General features: G+C 50.5%; 3 protein-coding genes across 5 annotated transcripts; 2 read left to right on the top strand and 1 right to left on the bottom strand.

Moving 5' to 3' along the window:
* Positions 1–4,357: 4,357 nt before the first annotated feature.
* EFNA1 (ephrin A1) lies at positions 4,358–13,968 on the top strand. Of its 2 annotated transcripts, none has more exons than XM_056816305.1 (5): positions 4,358–4,653; positions 11,263–11,558; positions 12,225–12,290; positions 12,660–12,713; positions 13,139–13,968. In XM_056816305.1, exons 1-5 carry the CDS (start codon positions 4,379–4,381, stop codon positions 13,249–13,251), a joined length of 804 nt encoding a protein of 267 aa, XP_056672283.1. In that variant the 5' UTR covers positions 4,358–4,378; the 3' UTR covers positions 13,252–13,968. The 2 variants fall into 2 exon arrangements, with proteins under 2 accessions (XP_056672283.1, XP_001366589.1); XM_001366552.4 differs by lacking the exon at positions 4,358–4,653 and adding an exon at positions 6,420–6,679.
* Positions 13,969–16,789: 2,821 nt separating this feature from the next.
* SLC50A1 (solute carrier family 50 member 1) lies at positions 16,790–19,437 on the top strand. 2 transcript variants are annotated; one of them, XM_001373805.5, is made up of 6 exons: positions 16,790–16,941; positions 17,268–17,345; positions 17,521–17,644; positions 18,192–18,353; positions 18,820–18,939; positions 19,046–19,437. In XM_001373805.5, the coding sequence occupies exons 1-6, from the start codon at positions 16,862–16,864 to the stop codon at positions 19,145–19,147; spliced, it is 666 nt and encodes a 221-aa protein (XP_001373842.2). In that variant the 5' UTR covers positions 16,790–16,861; the 3' UTR covers positions 19,148–19,437. The 2 variants fall into 2 exon arrangements, with proteins under 2 accessions (XP_001373842.2, XP_007482084.1); XM_007482022.3 differs by lacking the exon at positions 16,790–16,941 and adding an exon at positions 16,949–17,103.
* A 1,196-nt stretch (positions 19,438–20,633) lies between these two features.
* On the bottom strand, positions 20,634–21,297 carry DPM3 (dolichyl-phosphate mannosyltransferase subunit 3, regulatory). Its single transcript, XM_001373824.4, has 2 exons — positions 21,182–21,297; positions 20,634–21,019 (listed from the first exon to the last, which is right to left on the bottom strand). The coding sequence occupies exon 2, from the start codon at positions 21,012–21,014 to the stop codon at positions 20,736–20,738; it is 279 nt and encodes a 92-aa protein (XP_001373861.1). The 5' UTR covers positions 21,015–21,019; positions 21,182–21,297; the 3' UTR covers positions 20,634–20,735.
* Between the last annotated feature and the right edge of the window lie 514 nt (positions 21,298–21,811).

The following is a 21,811-nucleotide window of genomic DNA, read 5'->3' as shown; positions in this document are numbered from 1 at the left end:
CCAAGAATGGAACCCAATCCCTAAGACCTTTCTGGGCTCTCCACCTTTCTCAGGGTGTTAACTATTATTTCAAACTCTCTTCTTAATCTAAAAAAAGAACCTCAAGATTAACAACAACAACAAAAACCTGTGTGTGTGTGTATTGAGTGAGAGAGAGGGAGGGAGAGAGAGAAGGAGAGAGGGAAGGAGGGAAGGGAAAAAGTGCTTGGGACATTAGAAGGGGAGATTCAGATATAGGAATTGATTTTCAGAACATTTATAAAACAAGAACCCACAGTTCATAGCAGGTCTGGATAAATACAGTGCTAAGTATAAAAGTCTCTTGACAAAGTCTCACAATATCCTTGTCAGCAAAATGGAGATGTAGGCTGGATGAAAATATAGAGAGGTAGATTCACAGCTGACAGAATGACCAGCCCAAAGAATATTGCTAAATGAATCAATAACTTGGAGGGAGCTCTCTATGGCATGATTGAAACTTTGACTTTAGCCCCACCTGATCAACATTTTTACCAGTGCTGAGGATGAAGATAGAAAGGGCAGACATATCCAGTTTAGAGACGATATGAAATTGGGGAGGATCTGTATTCCAGAAAAAACCTCTTAACAAACTAGAACAATTAGGCAAATGTAATGAGGTGAAATTTAGCAGAATTTAAATAGGATGAAATTTAATAGGCATCTAGGTGGCACCGTGGATAGAACACTGAGTTTCGAGTCAGGAACTCCTTAGTTCAAATCCTGCCTCAGAAACTTACTAGCCATGTGACTCTCTAAGCAAATCTCAGTTTCCTCCTCTGTAAAAAAGAGCTAGAAAAGGAAATGACAAACCACTCCAGTATCTCAGCCAAGAAAACTTCAGATGTAGTCACAGAGTGGGACACAACGGAAAACACTGATTAACAACAAGGAGATGAAATTTAATAGGATATGGTAAAGTTCTGAACTGGGGTTCAAAAAATCAACTGTATTGAGTACCAAACTAGAAGGCTTCTGGGATGGGTAGGGGCAGGAGGAGGGAAAGGCAATAATATGGTGAGAAGAATTTCTGTCAGAAAGAACTGACTCAGCGTGAGTCAATATTGTTATAAAGCTGAAAACAAAAGTGATCTTAAGCTTCATAATAGGAAGATGATGGCCAGAATACTGCCTTCCAAGCCACACCATTCCACTGCTGGGCAGTTCTAATTGGTAGAAAGTTCTTCCTTACACTTAGCAAAAATCTGCTTCCCTCCAACTTCTATCCCTTGAACCCTTGGCTCTCCCCTCCAAGGTCAATAAAAAGTAAAAAAAAAACTCTAAAAAATAAATAAATTTAAATAAATAAAATTTAAAAAATAAAAAATCTAATCCCAATTCCATTTGAAGCCAGCTATCATAACTGCCTATCTCTTTTTCTTCAGGATAACCTTGAACAAATGTTTTTATTTGTCCAAATTCCTCATGGAACAGAAAGAAAAAATTGGAGACTGTAAAAATGCAGATTTGAAGTAATTTTATTATTATTTTGGACTCTGTGACATTATTGTAAAAAGAAAAAAATCAAGTTGTACAATACTTAATTCAGACATGTACCACAAGGTACTGGCAGACTAATGTGATATTTCTTAAAGTTTCAATTTCCTTCAATGTCTTTTTTCCTTCAACATTTTGATCTTTTCTTCAGGAGAGACTTCATCTGAAAGGGAGGGACAAGGGACAATGGAATGATCTTTTCTCCTGATCAGTGCTTCCTCTTTTTATCAATGGTAGAAGAAGGAACACAGGATTGGGGTTGGGAGACCTGAGTTCTAGTTCTGACTTGCTCTCAGGACCCTGAATAATTATTTTCATTTTTCTGTCTCCTGTTTTAAGCAAAACAGAAGTTGGGATTTATGGTATCTAAGGACCCCTACTCCATAGAATTTTACAATAGCAAAGGAATTTCAGGGGCAGCTAGATAGCACAAATAGATAGAATGCCAGGCCTAGAATTGGGATGGCTTGGGTTCAAATGTGACTTCAGACACTTCCTAGCTGTGTGACCTTGGGCAAGTCATTTAACCCCATTTGTCTAGCCCTTACCCTTCTGTCCTAGAGATGTCACTAGGACAGAAAGTAAGGGTTTGAAAAAATATATAGACAAGAAGCTTCACTGGTGTAAAGGGTGTCATTAGAAAGTATCCTTTAATGTTCTCAAATCCTATGGTTCTCCGACTGCGGTTGAGATAAGAACTCTGACTTCCAGGTTCATTTTCTTTCTCCTGGATTGCCCTGCCTTAGGAGAAGCTACAGTTGATACCCTCTCAAGTATTAGGAACTGGAATTTAGCTCCCTCTCCTTGATTTATCCTCCTTTAAGGGCTAAGTAGGTAGGTGGTATTCGGTTTCTTTCTTTTCTTTTTAGTAACTTACATTCCACCTTAGAATCAATACTAAACATCTATTCCAAGACACAAGAGCAGTAAGACCTAGGCAATTGGGGCTAAGTGACTTGCCCAGGGTCCCACAGCTAAGAGTCTGAGGCCAAATTTGAACTCAAGACCTCCCATCTCCAGACCTGGCTTTCTATCCACTGAGCCACCCAGCTGCTCCTGTTCAATCATTTTCAGTAGGGTCTGACTCTTCATGACTCCATTTGGGATTTTCTTGACAGAGAGACTAGAGTTGTGTGCCATTTCCTTCTCCTGCTCATTTTACAGGAAACCGAGTCAAACAGGAGGAAGACGAGCCCCGGCAGCTAGGAAGTGTCTGAGGGCACCTTTTACCTCAGGTCTTCCTGACGTCAGGCCTGGCACTCTGCCCACTTTGATCCCTAGCTGCCCAGGTAGATAGGTAGGTAGGAAAGAGATTGTGTGCATCCCTTACAGAAAACCAGCCTGGTTTCTCATGAAGAGTGAATATTTTTCCTGTCTCAAAAGCTTCTGAGACCTCAAGGGGTCCCTTCCCCTTGCCACCTGGGGTGTGGCGGGGAACCGAAGTGAGGGGAAAGGAGGAGGTCAGCAACTCAGAGACAAAGGGGCCATTGATACCGGGTTCTGGCACCTTCTCCTGCCTGGCACTGTGCCCTCGGTCCTTTGGGGAGCCGAGGCTGCCTGGCTGCAGGTGCCACCTGAGCAGGGGCAAAACTTGGTGATCGGGCTTCACAGAAAGGGGATCCGAGGGAAAAGGGGAAGGAAGGCTCCGGAGAAGGGGACCGAGGCTCAAACCAGCAAACACTAGGGGACATAGCCGGGAAAGATATCGGGCTCGAAATTAGACATCCAGTTGACTTATTGAACTAAATCAAACTTAATTCTCCAAATTGAGGGAGGGTCTGGCGAGTCACTGGGAAAACCCGGCTACGAGTCCAGGCCGGGAGGACGTGAGCACTGGAGCACCGCTACATAGCCGGCGGGCACGCTCTCCTTAGCATGGGATTGGTGCACTCCACTGCCCCACCTAGTGCCCGGCGCTGTCCTGGGGGTATCGAGGTGTTTGAGACGGCGCCTCAGGCTGTTCAGCTTCTGCCTTCACCAGCCCAAAACCACAGGGCCCTAGGCCAGGGGAGAAGCAACCCCGGAAGTCTGGTCTGCACCGGGGTGGGGGGGCAGTCTCTCATTCGAGGGGTGGCTGTCCCCAATTCAGTGGGGATTTCGAGCCCCGACGTTTGACCTGAGTATGCAAGACCCCGCTCTAGAGCAGCAGGAAAGGAGAAGGGGGAGCTAATATACCTGGCTAAAAAGTTCCAGGCCCCACCCCGAGCCCCCCAATTCTCACGGGAAATCCCGAGTCAGACTCAGACAGACAACTCACGCGGCTGCTCGTCCCCCACCTCCCCTCCACACACACACACACACACACAAACCCACTAAGCATAAACCTTAGCCTGGAGGGAGGGGGAGGCAGCTTCGAGGCGCTGCCCACGTCATTGTGGTGAGAGGTCACTGCGGTGAAAGACGGCGGGCTGGGTGGCGGCAGCTAGGGTGATGGCCAGGGGCGCAGGGAGGGAGGCTCCGCCCATGTCTCCATCTGTCTTGCTCTCAGCTTCTCACTTGGCTGGTCTCCCTGCTGTGTCTCTCTAGCTGCCAATCTTTCCATCAAAGTGTCTCTCGGTCCACCAGGAATAGCCTGGGTTCAGGCTTGGGGGGAGGGGAGGGTGTTAGGTGGCGAGTGGGGTGGGGGGCGGGTATGTGAAGGCCCCCCAGTTCAGACCAGCCTTTCTGGTGATTTGCACCTCTGCACAATTACATCAGGTTTCTCTTTCAGTCTCGCTTGGGTCGAGAAAAGCGGAGCACTCCCGGATCTCTAGAATTTTCGGTTCGGCTCCTCCAGCCCTTCCCACTTTGGCAAGTGCTTATTGGCTAGGAGAGGAGCCGCTTGGTCCAACAGAGCCAAGACAAGCCCAAACGGGTGCCGGGCATGGAGCAGCGGAGCCCGAAGACCTCACACATTCTCGCCCCCACCCCCACTCCGCTCCTCCTTTCCGACCTCTCCGTAATCAGGTCACCCCTAACTAAAGAAATAGAGAGGCAGGGAGTGGGGAAAGCACAGAAGACCACGGAGGGGGAGCATGAGTCGGCGGGCCCTGCGTGTGTGCGTGCCGGGCCCCACGAACCAGGAGCCCGCGTCACCCTGGCAGACTTTGGCCCCGGGCACCTGGAAGGGCAGGGTCACTGCCCCAGACTCGCCTCGAGGTAAACAAGGAGGCGGAGCCGGAGCCGGAGGAAGGGGGAAGGCATGCATGGGTGTGCTTTGTCCCGAGGGATGGGCGTGGGGAGGTGCGGGTCAGACCCTGCTCCACTTTCTGGGGTCCCGATCCCTGCGCCTCTGGCCTCCATTGGGACAAGGGTCGTGCTCCCCACCCCCCTTTCTCGGCGCTGGACTCTGCAGCCGCGCGTAATTACAGGGGCATTGGCCAGGCTGGCCGTAAAAGGGCGAGGATAAAACTGCCAGGGCCCTGGAGCCTGTGGGGAAAGGGGGGGGGCGGGATGGGGTTACAGCCTCGGACGCCCCGGCGTCTCGTCTCTCCCCCCAGGACACGCAGACAGGCAGGCCCACGTGCGGGCCCCGCGCTGACACCCCGGGAGCGCTCTGACCCGGCGGGGAGCGGGGAGCGAGACGGAGCTGGCCCCGTGACTGGGACTGAGGAGTAAACAGGATCCTCCCCCCGTTTCCCCCAGATACGGGCAGAGGAGGCTGAGGCTGGAGTCGGTTTAGAGCCCCAGGGGGGAGGAAGACGCCAGACACCCAGAGAGGCACTGCTAGGGGACCACCCACAGATAGGTAAACATTTATGCATATCCTTTACATTTACACATATCTACATGCATGTACAATCCCCCTGAACTAGAATGTAACAAACAGCATTCCACCTGCGTGGCCATTAACGGCCGAGTTCTAGTCCCAGCTCTTCTCCCGCATTCCCATCTACATTCCCTCCCAGGCAGTTCTCTCGGTCACAGGCACCTTTACACACAGACACAATCCCTGTGCACAAACACTCGCCAGCAAGCGTGGCATGAACACAGCCTCGCAGCCAAACATTCTCACATAAACACTCACGCAAACATTTTCATTCTAATGCAGGAGAGCCACAGCGAGCCGCATGCCAGAGCGTCCGCCCAGCACTCAGCGAGCTAACAATCACTAGGAAGTCGAGCAAACACATTCACCCAGGAATACACACATCCAGCCTTTAGCCCCCTTTAGCCCAGCCTGGCACGCTTCGGCGCTTAATAAATGCTTTCTGGGGGAAAGGAACAGAAACACTCTCCTCCAGGATCACACGCGGTAGGCGCGCGCGCGCACACAATTCCCGGCACTTCGGGGATGACCCAATCCTTTACACAAAGCCAACGCGGACAAACCTAACAAAAACAAACAGCCGGGTGAGAGAGGAGCAGGGAGGAGCAGTGACCCGGGCAGAGTCCGGGCCTGGGGGGAGGGGAGAGAAAGGGAAAGGGTGATAAAGAGGGAAGGGGGGAGGGATGTGGGAAGGAGGATTTAAGGAAGCCTGAGGGCTCGGGGGTGGTCCCTTTATTACCCGTCCCATCTACCGTCCATCCCAGCGCGGAAGCTTTCCGAGACCCCCTCCCCCCCAGACCAAGCACACAAATCGATTCTCTCTTTCACTCACTCACACAACTCATAACAAAACACAAGCGTTTCCCACTGAAATGGTCTCACGCACGAGGACACGCAGACACAAACGCAGAAACGCATCAAGGTACAAAGCCCTCAAAGGCAGGGCAAATACTGAAAGACGAAAACACAAGGTTTCCTCTAGTGACCCCTCATGCTCCCAACACACACACACACGCACACACACACACATGCGCGCGGCCTCGGCTCCTCAGGTTTCTCCCCTCGCTACCTCCCTGGGCTCGGAGCGCGGGGTGGGCGGGGAGGGTTGGGCAGGAACGGGGCGGGGTGTCTGGGGCGGGGTCGGCCCCAAAAGGCGGAGCCGTGGGGCTAAGGGCCCAGAGTTGTTAGCGCGTTCCAGATCTGCGGCCACAGACGAGAACCAGAGCTCCGGACCCTGTAAGAGATTTCCCCTCACTCAGGCCCTCCATAACCCAGCTCGACCTGGCCCAGTCTGGCACAACCCGGCCCGGCCAGGCGCCACGTTATGGAGTTACTGTGGGTTCCCCTCTTGGGCTTATGTTGCAGTTTGGCCTCCGCTGACCGACACACCGTCTTCTGGAACAGCTCAAACCCCAAGTAAGCTTCCCCAGCCTATCTTGAGCCCTGGTACTTGGGCGCCTTCGCTGGCATCACCCAGGCAGATACAACTGCGGGGAGGCCACAGTTGCCCTCGCCCTACCTGGGAGTTTTGTGAGAGGGAGGTGAGAGAGGCATAATTTTGGGAACTTTTCCCCTTCTCTTACACTCCCCCAGGGAGCATCCCACCCCCAAGCCTGGCTTTTCCATAGCCTTTGAGCCCCCGAGACTTCCTAAAACCAGTGAGTCGAGTGTCCTAGACCCCCCTCCCTGCCCAGCCTCCTTGGGAATGTTAACCCTCATGCCCAGTCCTTCCTCGGTGCCTGGAGAGTACTTTTGCACCCTCTACCCGAGCCCTCCCAGAGTCTTTCTTGCTGCTAATTTAGATGCTTTCTCCCAATCCCGGCACAAATCAGTGTGTTGTCATAGAGAAAAGTGTTCTGTGCTCAGTGTGGGCTGGGACTGTGGCCAAAACAAGGCATATGCCCTCTCCCGGGCCCTGAACCACTGGATTCTGGGAGGCCAAAGGTTGGCGGGTGTTTGTTTTGCAGAGTTAGAATCTGAGAGAACACCTGGGTAGAGAGATTGCAGAAGGGAACAGACACGGGCACTGATATCAGGAAAGAGTTAATTCTCTGGACTGGTTTAAAGCTAGGAGGCAAATGGTACTGGGAGGGACTGGAAATCTAGTGTCGGCTCCTTTGTTCCTGTCTGGGAGCCCTGAGAAATGGGGGGACTGTTTTGGGGGAATGCTGGAAAGGTGGAGGGCAGGAAACCGGGAAGTGGTTCGAGGTTCGGGCTACTGGGGTACTGTGGCCTCCTCGTTTTTCCTGGGCAAGTCCTAGGATCTGGCCAGGCCTTTAAGTCCTTGCACTACAACCTAGCCTATTTCCTCCAATTCTGTACTATGGGGCTAGTGGGGGAGGGAGGAGGGCCTCAGCCTGTTGTCATTCCTGAAGGACAATGCCCTCTTGCCCGGGGCCACTTGCTGAGCCTGCCCTTTCCCCTCTTCCTTTCCCAGGACTTACTCTCCTGACCTGGTCTCGCCACAGTGGGAGAGTCCAGAATCCTTGTTTATGCCCAGTGCCAGGTGCTGGGGGGTTGGGAGAGCAGGAAACCATTAGCTGGGAGGTGGAGGGAGGCCTGGCCTTTTCCGTTCCCAAGTTCCCAGGTTTCCTCTCTTTCAGGAAGGTGTCTCTTCCTTGCCAACCTCCCCCCCTTTCTCCTCCCCCACTTCCCAGAAGGAGAGTAATAGTGAAATCACAGACTTTCCCAATCGGGGAGAGTGAGTGAGGGGTGCCCCATTGAGCCAAGTCTCTGCTTCTGTCCATTTTCCTACCAGATCCAACCTCTGTAGCCAGCTTTTGGCTCAGAAAGCAGGCTCAGACGAATCGGGGGCAGGCTGGCATTGAGGTGGGGCCCAGCTTAGGGCAGAGATGAGCCATTAAGGAGAGATGGACGAGCCAGAAGTTTATACTGGTGATTCGTGGAGGTGGGCGCCCATCCACCAGCAAGGAGGCAAAGCCTTGATCTGAAGGGGACACACACTCTGGCTTTGTGCGGGGCACGCGCTTACTCAGCCTGGTCCCTTTGCTCCTGGGGCTGCCCAAAGGTGGATGGACAATTGGACTGCTCAGGGGGCTCTTCAGCTGAGAAAAGCCACCTTGGCACATCTTCCAGGCTCTGGGGGGCGCTGGGGCTGGGGCTAGTGGAGGAGGCAGTGAGGGAGTGAGTCAGTGCTTGTCATGGGGAGAGGGAGAGAGACGCCAGCCCCAGAGCTGAAATACCTGTTCTGAAATGGCTTCTATGTTTATCTCTCCAGAGAGGAATTTTAAAAGCCTCTCTCTCTTTCTTCCCTGAGGTGGGGGAAGGGCCTGGGAATGCCCAGTCTGGATGCAGGCATGGCCCTGCTGGACAAGATCATGCCTGGCCCTGGTTGTTGGGTGGTGCTGGGCACCAGTGCTCCATGGGACGGGCATCTGGTGCCCACTTAAATCTCTGTGACATGCCCTGGCCCAATCCCCCTGACACCCCCCAGGCATTAATTTTGTTCAAGGTGGCAATCCGGGCTGCTGCCCCTTCTCCACTTCTGGTGGTGGCTGAGAACATTCTGGAAAGCTGACCAGCTTGAGATGGCCAGTTCTTCCCAGTGGGACCCCACCTGCCTGGAGCCAGGTGTCTGGGTCTGTGGGAGGAGGGGCAAGTGGGCAGTCAGGCTGGAGCCTGTAAAGCCTGGGGGCAAACATGGTGAAGGGGAGAGGGGAAGATGGGGGGAAGGGTTGAGACCAGTTCCTCCTTGGAAGTGGAGGGGAGGCTGCTGATCAGAACACCAGCATGTCCACGATTCACCTCTGGGAGCTAAAAGTAGGGATTCCAGGGACTGGGAATAGGGGCTTCGGAGGAAGTGGAGAATTGTGGGAGGGCAGGATCCCTTGGAAAAGGGCACGAGAAGAGAGAGGGGAGAGGTGTGGGAATGAGATGGCATAGACTTGCAGGCCTTTGAGGAGCCTTTGAGAGAGCTTCGAGTGAGTTGGTGATGGTGATTTGGGTAAAATAGTGAAGACTGAAAAGGCTGAGGAAGACAGATCTCAGCCAGAGTTGGGAGGACATGGGTCAAATGTGGAGATTAGAATCTAGCAGAAGATGGGGCTGCACTCACTAGAGCACCTGGGGAGGCTCAGGGACCAGTTGGAAGAGTCTCAATTTAAAATAAATATGCCATAACTATTGTAGGGTATCACAGGTCCACAGTTCCTTCACAGATCTCTCTGTCTTTGTCTCTGTGTCTCTGTCTCTCTCTTCCCCTCTCTGTTGTTCTTTCTCTCTGAATCTGTCCCTCTCTTTCTCTTGCTCTGTCTCCCTCCCTCCCTCTCTCTCCCTCCTTCTCTCTTTCTCTCTCTGTCTCTGTCTCTTGAATCTCTGTCCCTCTCTTTCTCTTTCCCTCCCCCTCTCTCTTTCTCTCTCTCTCTGTCTCTCTCTCTCTCTCTCTCTCTCTCTCTCTCTTGTTTCTCTCTCTCTCTCTCTCTCTCTCTCTCTCTCTCTCTCTCTCTCTCTCTCTCTCGCTGTGACTTCCTCCCTCTCTCTTTCTCTCTCTCTCTCTGTCTCTCTCTGTCTCTCTCTCTGTCTCTCTGTCTCTCTCTCTCTCTCTGTCTCTCTCTCTCTCTCTCTCTCTCTCTCTCTCTCTCTCTCTCTCTCTCTCTCTCGCTGTGACTTCCTCCCTCTCTCTCCTCCCCTCCTTTCTCTTCCTCATATCTATATCCATCTGGAGAACAGAAGAATAGGGTCCAGAATGAGAGGAATGGGTATCTCTCAGTAGGATGGGGATGTAAATGTTAGTGTAGATTTGAGGGAAGATTAGAAAGCTGAGGGGGAGATAAAAGGGAGAAAGCAGAAATGACAAATTTTTGATCCTGAACTTTTTGGTGTCATGATCTCCTTTGGCAGTCGGGTAAAGCCTATGGATGTCTTCTTAGAATAATATTTTCAAATGCATAAAATAGAACATATGACATTGCAAAGGAAGCCAGTTGTACCTGGACCCTGAGTTAAGAATCAGCAACGCTACAGGGACAACTAGGTGGCTGGGTGGCCAGGCCTGGAGAAGGGAAGTCCTGGGTTCAAATGTGGTCTCAAACATATCCTAGCTGTATGGCCCTGGGCAAGTCACTTGACTCTAATTGCCTAGCTCTTACTGCCTTGAAGTTGATAACTTAATATCAGTTCTAGGGTGAGGAGGAAGAAATGAGGCAGTTAGGCAGCATGCATAGTGGGTAGAACTCTGGGCCTGGAGTTAAGAAGACGGGAATTTGGTTCTGGCCTCAGACATTTACTAGCTGTTTGACCCTGGGCAAGTCACTTTACCCTGTTTGCCTCACTTTCCTCATCTGTCAAGTGAAGGAATTCGCAAATCCATCTAGTATCTTTGCCAAGAATGGGTTCATGAAGAGTTGGTCACAACTGAAACAATGGAGCAGCAACAAGGTTAAGAACTCCTTTACAAAGCTAGGGGGTTTGTAGAGAACTATTGAGAGGCTGATATGTGAGAAGTGAGTGGAGAGATGTTTAGAAGATGAAAGTAGCATTTAGTGCTTTTAAGGTGAGATTTAGGGGACAAAAACAGCATTTAAAGTTTTCTTGAGATTTTCAAGCCATGATATAAAACTCAGGAAGGAGGCATTTTTTTTTAAACCCTTATCTTCCCGTCTTAGAATCAATACTTGGTTCTAAGACAGAAGAGGTAAGGCTGGGCAATGGGGGTCAAGTGACTTGCCCAGGGTCACCTAGCTAGGAAGTGTGAGACTAGATTTGAACCCAGGACCTCCCATCTCTAGGCCTGGCTCCCAATCTACTGAGCCACCCAACTGCCCCCTCAGGAGGAGGCATTTAACAGAGATGATGGAGCTAAAATCATATAATAGATGCAACCAGATGCTTTCTTTCTCCCTAGAGGGCTACAGGCAGAGGTTGAGAAGTGGCCATAGATTGGACCAGGTGGCGACTAAGGGTCCCTTTGAACGCTTAAAATTTTGCTGCTGGATTCCAGCCGGCCCTCTGACCCCCTTTTTCCCCCGTTTTGTGTGCAGGTTTCAGAATGAAGACTACACAGTCCATGTCCGACTGGGTGATTACCTAGACATCATCTGTCCACATTATGAGGATGAGTCTGTGGCCCCAGATGCCATGGAACGCTATACACTGTATCTGGTGGAGCGCGAGGAATACCAGCTGTGCCAGCCGCAATCCAAGGAACAAGTGCGATGGCAGTGCAACCAGCCCAGTGCCCGGCACGGTCCTGAGAAGCTGTCTGAGAAGTTCCAGCGCTTTACCCCCTTTACCCTGGGAAAGGAGTTCAAAGAGGGACACAGCTACTACTATATTTGTAAGCCAGGGGACGGGCTGGGCAGGGACACAGGAGTGCCCCGGCCAGGGTGGGCATCAGAACCCACAGCCAGACCCGCTTCTGGGGGCTCCACTTGGACAAGGGTTGCCCAGACTCTACTCTTCAGGGATTCCCCAAACCAAACACTGGTACAAGAGGAACTTCTTAGCCCGCCCACCTTGGGCTGCAGTGAATCAAAGGAGTGTTTATGAGCAGGGTGTCGGGTACGCATAAAACAGGAAAACAAAAATAACGCCACTCACACACCACAACGAGATACGGCCTCCTTTTCCTGGACTCCATGTGTCTTCCCCTCCCCCTTCCCCATCAGACAGCTAGATCAGAGATGGCCCTTGTCTCAGTGACCTTTGCCCTCAAACATTTACAGCAGATTATGTTTTTATGTCCCGACTTCTCCTCATCTGGGAGTCCCAGATTTCCAGCATATGAGGCTGGAGATTCAGGAGGAGCAGACACGATCATTCATTCCCAGGCACCTTTGTCCACTAAGGAAACCATTACTATCCAGATATATGTTGTCAGGAGTCTTAGAAATGCATTTCCTTAAGAAGCCAAGAGATAGGAAAAATAGGGAATGAATGAGTAAAATCAGGAGTTTCCTTTGAGGGGGGCCCTTCCTTACCACGGTATGGGTGTCTTTTGCAGCCAAACCCATCCATCACCATGGAGACCAGTGCCTGAAATTGAAAGTGACTGTGGATGGCAAAATCAGTGAGTATACTGGCTATTTGTGCCAGTTCTCCTCCCTGTCCCTCAGCGTCACACCATGATGGGCACGGTCTCTTGTCCTAAAAACGGGAGGCAACAGTGGCAAAGCGGAAATAGGCATTCAGTTGGAAGTAGGGGACTTGGATTTGAATCCTGACTTGTTTACACAACTGCCTGTGAGACACTGGGCAGATACAACGTCTCTGGGCCTCAGTTTTCTCAGTTGTGAAATGAAGGGGTTGAACTAGGTGCTTATTCAGATTGGAAGTGGCAGGTGTCTCCTGTTGCTGCCCGCATTATTCAGGGTGGGTATTTTTAGGCCTGTGTGCCTGGTACTGTGTCCCCTCACTCTTCTCTCTTCGTGTCTTCCAGCTCACAGTCCCCAGGTGGATTCCCATCCACGGAATGAGAATCTGCTTCCATCAGGTGGGTCATTGATCCTACCTGGAAAGGAGTGGGGTGAGGTAGAAGAGGGAGGGGAGGGGAGTGGCAGATAGGAGGGTGAGAGGACTGGGGAACCCCACTCCTGAGATTGGCTGGTTGTCTTGACTGCTTTGGGATTTGAGATGCCACAGAAGTGGGACAAGCATCTCTCCAGGAGCTGTGTGCTTTCTCAATAAAGGGGTTCCTCTTCTGTGCTCTCTGACAGTTTGATCTGATGGAAAGAGGTCCTGGATTGGAAATCAGATGATCTGGGTTTGAATTCTAGATCTGCTCCCTTTCTAGGGCAAAGCATTGCCCTTCTCTCATCTTTGGTCTTCCTCAGTTGTAAAATAAGGGGCCTGGACCAGATGATGTCTGTGACCCTTCCCGTCTCTAATTCTATGATTTATTCTCTTCTCTCCCTCCAGACGATGCAAATGTCCAAGTCTTACATAGCGTGGGACACAGTGCTGCCCCTCGAATCTTTCCAGTTGCTTGGATTGTGCTGCTTCTGCCACTCGTACTGCTTCATACCCCTTGAGGGTGGGCATCAAACCCAGCTTGAGGACTAGAACTGGGCTGGGGATGGAGGGGGTGTTGTCCCCTTTCCAAAGGAGAAAACTGGAATCCTCTGCCCAAGGAACTCCAGCCTAAGTACAAACCTGTCACCCTGGTGGCAAGGGTCAGTATTAGGGGTGCCAGGAAAGGTTGGCAGTGCCAGTTTGTCCTCTGCCCCCACAGAGTGTTGGGAGGACACAGCTCTCTTCCTCCTGTTTTGCCAAAGATCAAGATCCTGAAATGAAACAAGGGCAGCTGCTCTTCTTAGAAGAGAGGAGCTTATGGATGGACCCTGGGCATGGAACATGCCCTCCCTGGAAGACCCAAGAGTGCCCAGGACGGAACTCTAAAAGGAGAAGAAAGAGAAACTGAGCTTTTCATGTGGGAAGGAGAAGATGAGGAGAAGGAAGCACTTTGTGGGAACTCAGTGTCTGCCTTTCCTTACACATAACTCACATACAATTCCATCTGTAATGCCATATTGGCAAAAGAGGGATACAGCCTGGGCTCTCCCAACTCAGAGGGTTTCAGAGCAATTCCAAGCAGGCAAGGAGGGGCAGTGCCCCAACATGTGCTGTGTATAAGGGCAGTGCCCAGTGTATATATTATATTTGTATGTAAAATCTCTCCCTGGAGAGATTTCTACAACTAAAATTGTTCTGTTATTGTTTTTACACAAATTCTCTTTGTTGGAATGAAATTGTGTGTTATATTCTTTGGACTTCCTCCACTCCCTCAGTGCTCAGATCAGAGACCTTGCCACACAGGACCACCTCTCCCCTAGTCTGAAAGTTTAGGAGCCTCTCCATTTCTGGAAGCAATGTGGTATAGCATAAAGGATGCTGGTCTTGGAAACTGGGTGATTCGAATCCAGATCCTGATTCTGTCACTTGCTTGCTTGATGGTCTTAGGCAAGTCCCTCAACCATTCTGAGCCTTGGCATTCTCATCTGTCAAAAGGAGGCAACTGGCTCATGGGATCTTAAAAGCTAGCTCCAGCTCTACATCTGTGATTGATCCATTCATGACTAATGGGAAGGAAAGAAGTGTCTCACCATTTGTCCTGCCTACCACCAGCTCTCAATCTTTCTCTTATAAAATGACAAGATAGCTTCCAGCTCCAACCTTCTATGATGAGTCTTTCCATCCATAGACAAAAAGCTCTTGATATCCAGCCTCTTGTTCCTTCCACTCCAAACTTAGCCCTTGTTTCATCCTCTAGAAGGGGAGCCTGGCACACTTCCTTGAGTCACTCCTGAATTCCCCATCCTTCTCTGAGGCAATGTTCTCTGGTGCCCTCTAGAAGCATGAGAGGGACTTTCCTCTGCCCTCCTTCCTTTCTTTCCCTGCAGATACTGGGATTTGGTTGATCTCAGAAGCCTTGGACTTACCTTCAGGTACTCAAACTGCCTGGGGTCCTGGCTTGGGAAGGGAAAGAGTGAGTCAGAGCTGTGGTATGGGGGTAACGCCACCTCTGTGGCATGTGGGTGGTACCCCACATCTCCATTGAGACAGTTGTGTGGGAGGTGAAAAGAGAATTCCCAACTCAGCAAATGGTACCTTGTACACGGTAGGTCACTCAGGCTTTTGGATCGATTTAGGTTAAACCCTTGGTGTGAGGTATTCTGGGGGGTCAGTGTATGGGATTCTGGGGGGTGGCCCTCTCCATCTCTCCAGATGGGCCACGAAGCCTGATTTCTATTCCTAGCTGTCTCAGGACCAGAAATGGTTAAGGTACTCACTCACTGTCATGAGGCCAGTATGTGTCAGAGGCAGGATTTCACCACAGGTTTTCCTGGTTTCTTCCACAACCTGGCTCCCAGCCTATTACCTCCACATTAGTCCCCTTTGAGCACTCCAAACTGGCCTTATTGCTATTATTGCCCCCCATTTCTTGTCTCAAAGGCTGGGCATGCCCGGAATGTCCACACTCTTCATTGACATTTCTTGGGTTCCTTCAGTCTTCAAGGGGATAGCTCAAGTGCCCACTCCAGTGTGAGGCTTTTCCTAGTCTCCACAGCTGCTAGTAGCTTCTCACCCCCTACCCACACATTATAACAAAAAATCCTTATTGATACTGAGGATAGAGAGGTTCAGAGACAGTAAGTCCTGGGTTCAAATCTAGCCTCAGGATGACCCTGGACAAGTCACAACCACCATTGCTACCGCTATTCTGCCTTGGCACCAATAGACACAATATTGGTTCTTAAGTGGAAAGTAAGGGTTTTTTTTTTTTAAAATAAAACCCTTACCTTCCGTCTTGGAGTCAATACTGTGTATTGGCTCCAAGGCAGAAGAGTGGTAAGGGCTAGGCAATGGGGGTCAAGTGACTTGCCCAGGGTCACACAATTGGGAAGTGTCTGAGGTCAGAGGAAAGTAAGGGTTTTAAGAAAAAAATTTTGATACTAATTATCCTATCTAAGGAAGAGGAACAGTAAGGGCTAGGCAATGGGGGTTAAGTGACTTGCCCAGGGAAACTGTAGGTAGGGCTGGATTTGCACCCAGGTTTTCCTGACTCCTGGGCAGCTAGGTGGCACAGCAGATAAGTGTCAGGCCTGGAGTCAGAAATATCTAAGTTCAAATTTGGTCTCAGACACTTCTTAGCTGTGATCCTGGGCAAGTCATGTTAGCTGCCTCTATTTCCTCATCTGTAAAATGAGCTAGAGAAGGAAATGACAAACCACTGGTGTTTCTCTGTTAAGAAAACTCAAACGGATTTATGAGTTAGACACCATGGAACACCAATTTCCAAAGCCTGGTCCAGGTGTGATAATGCCTCACATATGTGTGCTTGGCACATAGTAGGCCAACAAGAGTGCTTGTTGATTAATTGATCCAAGGCCCACCACTTAGTCCTTGGGGTGGGGGTGGGGCCGAGAAACGCTAACATTTATTGATGGGAGTGCATGGCGTATAGAAAACTTATCTGAAGAGACCAAGATTCCCATAGGCTTGCTTTGTGACCACGGGCAAGTTACATACCTCAATTGTCTCTAATTCCGTTATCCCCATCTGTAACATGGAGATAATATTCCGAGGACCCACCTCACAAGGCAGTGATAAAAATAAAGCGAGATTATGTCTGCCCAACACTTTACCGCCCTTAACTCGCCAGGCAAACGTCTGCCATGATTGCTTTTGCACGCCTGCCACGTGGGAAGTCCTGTGCCAGGCCCGAAAGGTTGGCACTTCCTGGTCAGGACTGCCGGGAGGGAGGAGGCAGTACAAAGCGTTCAGAGAAACGATTCCATGAGTGGGTGGGAGGAAGGCGAGGTCTCCAATGCTAGATGTCAAATCCATCAACAAACATTTATGGAACTCATGCTATGTCCGTGCAAGGCACTGTGGGAAACCCGTGCTTCCCGGAGCTCTGGCTGTTGGGGAGGCGGCTGGCGCGGGCGGCCAAATCGCGGTCTGCTGGTCGGGGCACGTCCCGGATGCGGAGGGCGGGGAGCGGGTCAGCCTCGGCAATCGAAAGGGGCGGGGCCATGGCTCCGGAGAATTATGCCAGGGGTGGGGCCTGGGGCGAGGGGCGGGGCTCGGGGGAACCAGGGAGCCGGGCCGGAGCTTTTGGGCCTCGGGGCTGGGGCCGAGATGGAGCCGGCGGACGCTATAGATACTCTACTCTCCGGGGCTTGCGTGCTTTTCACCCTCTGCATGTTTTCTACCGGCCTGTGAGAACCGAACCGGGGCTGGGGGCTGGAGCTTAGAAGGCCCCAAGGGGGAAGAGAAGCCAGGGATGAGGTCCTGGCTCTGGGAACTTTGAGCCCCAAGTTCAAGTCCGCGTCCATGACCACGACCTAGACCTCGTATTGGCGGGCTCCGTTGGGTCTGGGGTAGGAAAGGGAGGGGCTAAGGGGCTGGGGGGCGGAGCCCGGGGAAGAAATGAGTGGCCTGGGAGGTGTAGAGTTTAAGTCTGGCCCCAGGAGGTCCCAGCAGGGGAGGGTCTCACCTGGCCCCCAGCCCCAGCCTCCTTCCTAACCCTCCCATCCCGTTCCAGCTCGGACCTCCGGCACATGCAGACCACCCGGAGTGTGACCAATATCCAGTTCCTGCCCTTTCTCACCACGGACGTGAAGTGAGACCGGCTGGCCAGGGGTCTTTGCAAGACTTTGGGGAGGAGAGGGAGAAGAGGGAGGGAAGGCGGGAAGGCGTTCAGCTCCTGGCCTTTGGGGGGCCAGAGCTAAAGCAGCCTCTCTCTCTTTTTACCCCTTTGGGGACTCAACCCGTTGTCCCCTCTCCCTCGCCTGCAGCAACCTAAGCTGGCTGAGTTATGGACTCCTCAAGGGAGACAGGACGCTCATCGTGGTGAACGCCTTGGGAGCCTTGCTCCAGACCCTCTATATTCTGACATATCTGCACTACTGCCCCCGAAAGGTAGAGGCCAATCCCATCCCTCAGCCTGCCATGTTGGCCAGGCACTGCCAACATCTCCTAGAATTCTCTTTGGCCTCATAGTACCACCTTTTCCTGGAGAGAGCTGGGCCCCCTTCTTCCAGGAAGTCTTCCTGTACTATATTCTTCCTTCTCTACAGTATTCCACCACAAAGGTTCAATTGTTTCATTAAATTGCTTCCTACTTCCTCAGGACCAATCCAATTCAGCTTAGTATGTTAACCCCTAAATATCCACCAGATTGTATACTAGGTGGTAGGGGTGATAAAGATGAGAAATGACAAATTCTAGTGGTGGAAGAGAGAAAGGATTAGATGATGATTACCTAGGGCTGAGTCTAGTTAGCTTTTCTTAAACTGGTGGATGTGTAGACACTCCCTACCCATCAGATCAGGGGGCTTCCCCTTGGATTCCTTTTGTAGTCTACCTCCCCTGGAGTGACTAGGATAGGAATGGACACTTGGGGATCGTGCTGAGTTTGGGTAACTGACTGGGGCTGCTGTTGCCTCTTTCTTCCTTTTCCCCACAGCGTACTGTCCTTCTACAAACTGCTGCTCTTCTGGGTCTTCTCCTCCTGGGCTACAGTTACTTTCAGCTCCTGGTACCTGATTGGACAACCCGGTTGAGGCAGTTAGGCCTTTTCTGTAGCATCTTCACCATCACCATGTATCTCTCGCCCTTGGCTGACCTGGTGGGTCCAGGGTGGAGGGAAGATTAGGAAAGGGCCCTAGATGGTCCAAAAGGAATAGATTCTGAAGGAAAGGCAATGAGGGTGGAAGAAGCTGGGTTTCAATAGAACAGAAAGAGGGACCACTGGATTCAGGCTATGAAGTGTTGTGGAAAGAGCACTGGCCTTGGAGTAAGAGAAAATTGAGACTCATATCCTGAGTTTGCTGATTTGGGCTCCTGTGGCTTGGGGCAAGTTTCTTCTGTCTGGCTCTGTTCTCTCATCTCTAAATTGAGATTGTATTAGATCTCTAAGAACCCTTCAAGTTCTAAAATCCTTTGATTGCTATGAACTTTACTCCCTGTTGCCCTGGAGGTTAAGGGAAGAAAACATCCCACCATGTAGGTTTGGAGAGAAGGTACAAACTTGAAGGATATAATGACCCTTCCTGGGAAGGTAGGAAAGGCATTACTGACATTCTTCTCCACAGATTAAGATCATTCAGACCAAGTCTACTCAGTGCCTGTCCTTCTCCCTCACGGTGGCTACATTCCTAGCCTCTATTTCCTGGACCCTCTATGGCTTTCACCTCAGTGACCTCTACATTATGGTGAGGAAAGTAGGGATAATATTGGGTGTACAGAGTGGGAATCCCCCCCACACACACACACAGACACATACACACACACTTTATTGTGACTTTTTTTTCCTTTCAGGTACCCAACATACCAGGAATAATCACTAGCGTGATACGCCTAGGGCTCTTCTGGCAATACCCACAAGTTCAAGAAAAGAGCTACAGCCTTCTTCAGACCTAAGGAGGAGGGTATATCATACCTATCCTTTCACCTATCACTTTGGTGCCAGCCTGTTGCCAAAGACTCTCCCATCCAATCTCTTCTGCTATGCCTTGTTGCTCAACTTACTTAGCCACAGTGGAGTGGAGTGGAAGAGGTAGGGGCTTCTTTGAAAGGAGAGGGACCAAAATTAGGGATTTTATTTGGGAGGAATTTTTTTTAAGAGATTATTTTTTTAATGTGGGATTGGGATAGTATTTAGTTCCATTCTGTGCCTTATAATAAATGATCACACATACCCTTCCTCTGCATTTTTTTTAAACTTTTGCCTTTTGTTTTAGTATCATTTCAAAGATAGAAAGGCACCAAGGGCTGGGCAAATGGGGTGAAGTGACTTGCCCAGGGTGACACCACTAGGAATTTTCTCAGGCCAAATTTGAACCCAGGTCTTCCTGACTCCAGGCCTGGTATACTATTTATTGAACCATCTAGTTGCCCTCCTCTGCACTCTTAAGTCTGTTCTTTGTGTTTCCATTAAACTGGGTTAGGAAATAAGGAAAGGGGGTAAAGGTGGAGATATCAGAATTAAGAATTAGGGGAAGTTTTTAGAAAGTGGGAGGTGGAGAAGAAGAAAGTCTTAAGAGGAAGGCAGAAATTAGAGCAATTAGATATGTGGCTAGGCTTCAAGACTTTCTGGCAGAATGAGGAGACATCTGAAGAGGTAGGGTAGACAGCCTGCAGGGGATGATTTAATAGAGCAGCCTGGAAAATAATAAAAAGAGGAGAATCTTACTCCATTTAAGATTATGTGATGAGGTCTTCTAGTGATTGATAGAATGAACTCAGAAAGGTCTATAGCTTAACATATCATGCCTAAATGCTGCAAAGAATCCTTTGATATAGATAGCAACCCATCCATTCCATCTCATGTTTTCCGAAATACTCCCTAGAGGATTTGTGAAAGGAATCAGAGGCCTTCCTCTAGGTCTTTTAGTTTTTAATGGGTACAGCCTGTGGGCTGCTCATCATCTGTGAAATAAGGTTGGATTAGGTGGCCTTAGGGTCCCTCCTAACTCTACTCTATATCTAATGGCCCAGGAAAAGGTTTGTGAACTTGAATCTTCAGTACTCTTTGGTTTCCTTTTGCTTTAGTATGTATTTTACTTTATGCGTTTAGAAAATTTTTCAATACGCTTCACCAGACAGCCAAGGGGATCCAAGATTCAGAAAAAAAGTCAAGACCTTGTGATCTAATATCCTTCAATCTGAGCAAGGCAGCACCCTTTCAGAGGGAAATGAGTTTTCCTAGTTCTGCACTCCCTACCTCCAGAAGCCTCTCAGCTTCTCCCTCTCTCTGTGTCCTCAGTACCCCACCCTTTTCTTCCCAAGACTGACCTGTCTTCTCCAGTGTGTTTCCCCAACTTCTGCCCATATGCTTCCGTGTCCCCTAGCCCTCCCCCCCCCCCCCCGCCCCCATTACTTTGCCCCAGAAAAGCGACTACGGAAGGAATGAGAAAAGGAAATTTTACTTTTTTTAATTTAGCTAAAGAAGGGACCTAGGGGCGGCTGGGAGGAAGCCGAAGACCTGGAAGCTTCGGGGGGCCCAGGATCACAGTATGAGGCCCTTACTGGCCAGATCGGCCTGGGCTTCCTGGATCTGCTGGAACAGTTCCTGGGCAGCTTCTTCACAGTCGTTGAAGTTGGCCAAGCGCAAGCCCAGGGTTCCCAGCATGTAGCTGCCCGCGGTGACCAGGAGGTAGACGGGTAAGGGCAAGATCACATCGTGGAATTTTTGACTATATCCCAGGCTGAGCACGTCCTGCACCAGGCACAGCCAGATGAGCATCAGCACCAACAGCGTGGAGATCCACTGTTTCAGCTTGGTCATGGTCACTAGTGGGGAGTAAAGAGCGCGCGCGGGCAGTGAGTCGTGCTGCCGCAGCCGCCACAGGACGCTCCCTCTCTCCCCACTCTGCACACCGCCCGCCTCTTACTCCCTTCTTCCCCTTCAGTTCCGCTCCCCGGCCTTTCACCCAGCAGCCCCCGGACCCTCACCTCGCCGCTCTAAGCCCAGGAAGCAAAGGAAATCTTCCACAATTCTCGGCAGAGACTGCGGAACCAACCAGGAAAGCCTGACCTTCAACGCATGCGCAGCTCCCTACAATGCTTTGTGGGAGTTGTAGTCTTTCACCGGGTTTCCAGGAGGCCTTGCCCCTACCAAGAGAATTCTTCCATCTCTGCCTCACTCCATTTCCCCAGTTTGGGTGAAGGAGAGAGAGTACAATTGGGTAGAAGTGAGAGGAGAGTGAGAATCCATAGCCAGCACAGCTTTGACGTGATTTCCACCACCCCTGAATGAATGAATGAACTCTTGAATGATGAGTGAATGAAGCAAATGAACCTTCTTAGGTCAAAGCTTCTGCCCCTTTCTAAAACCTACTTACTTTCCGCATTGACAGGACTCATAGGGTACAGAGAGATATCCTAGGATATCCCTGGGCTCAAACATGTTGGATTCTGGGAGAAACACAAAGCTTAGACCCCACCCTTTCCCTATGGGGGCTTATGGCCTAGCATTCTGTCATTTTTGTTTTGTATATTTCTCATATATAGGTGTCTTCAAATGAATATATGTATGTATGTGTGTGCATATATATGCATTTTTATAAATCTAAATGCTATGGG

The sequence above is a fragment of the Monodelphis domestica genome, chromosome 2 (assembly GCF_027887165.1).
Source record: "Monodelphis domestica isolate mMonDom1 chromosome 2, mMonDom1.pri, whole genome shotgun sequence".
Taxonomy (NCBI): domain Eukaryota; kingdom Metazoa; phylum Chordata; class Mammalia; order Didelphimorphia; family Didelphidae; genus Monodelphis; species Monodelphis domestica.
Note: the sequence above shows the minus strand (reverse complement) of the source record. Positions and strands in the feature narration are given on the sequence as shown.

Excerpts from the sequence above, each read along its gene's own strand:
- EFNA1 (XM_056816305.1), top strand. The coding sequence starts at position 4,379 with ATGGAGCAGCGGAGCCCGAAGACCTCACACATTCTCGCCCCCACCCCC. Across the intron at positions 11,559-12,224 it reads ACACAGCTACTACTATATTT|CCAAACCCATCCATCACCAT; the intron begins GTAAGCCAGGGG and ends TGTCTTTTGCAG. Across the intron at positions 12,291-12,659 it reads GACTGTGGATGGCAAAATCA|CTCACAGTCCCCAGGTGGAT; the intron begins GTGAGTATACTG and ends CGTGTCTTCCAG.
- DPM3 (XM_001373824.4), bottom strand. The coding sequence starts at position 21,014 with ATGACCAAGCTGAAACAGTGGATCTCCACGCTGTTGGTGCTGATGCTC.
- SLC50A1 (XM_001373805.5), top strand. The coding sequence starts at position 16,862 with ATGGAGCCGGCGGACGCTATAGATACTCTACTCTCCGGGGCTTGCGTG. Across the intron at positions 17,346-17,520 it reads TTTCTCACCACGGACGTGAA|CAACCTAAGCTGGCTGAGTT; the intron begins GTGAGACCGGCT and ends CCTCGCCTGCAG. Across the intron at positions 18,940-19,045 it reads TCAGTGACCTCTACATTATG|GTACCCAACATACCAGGAAT; the intron begins GTGAGGAAAGTA and ends TTTTCCTTTCAG.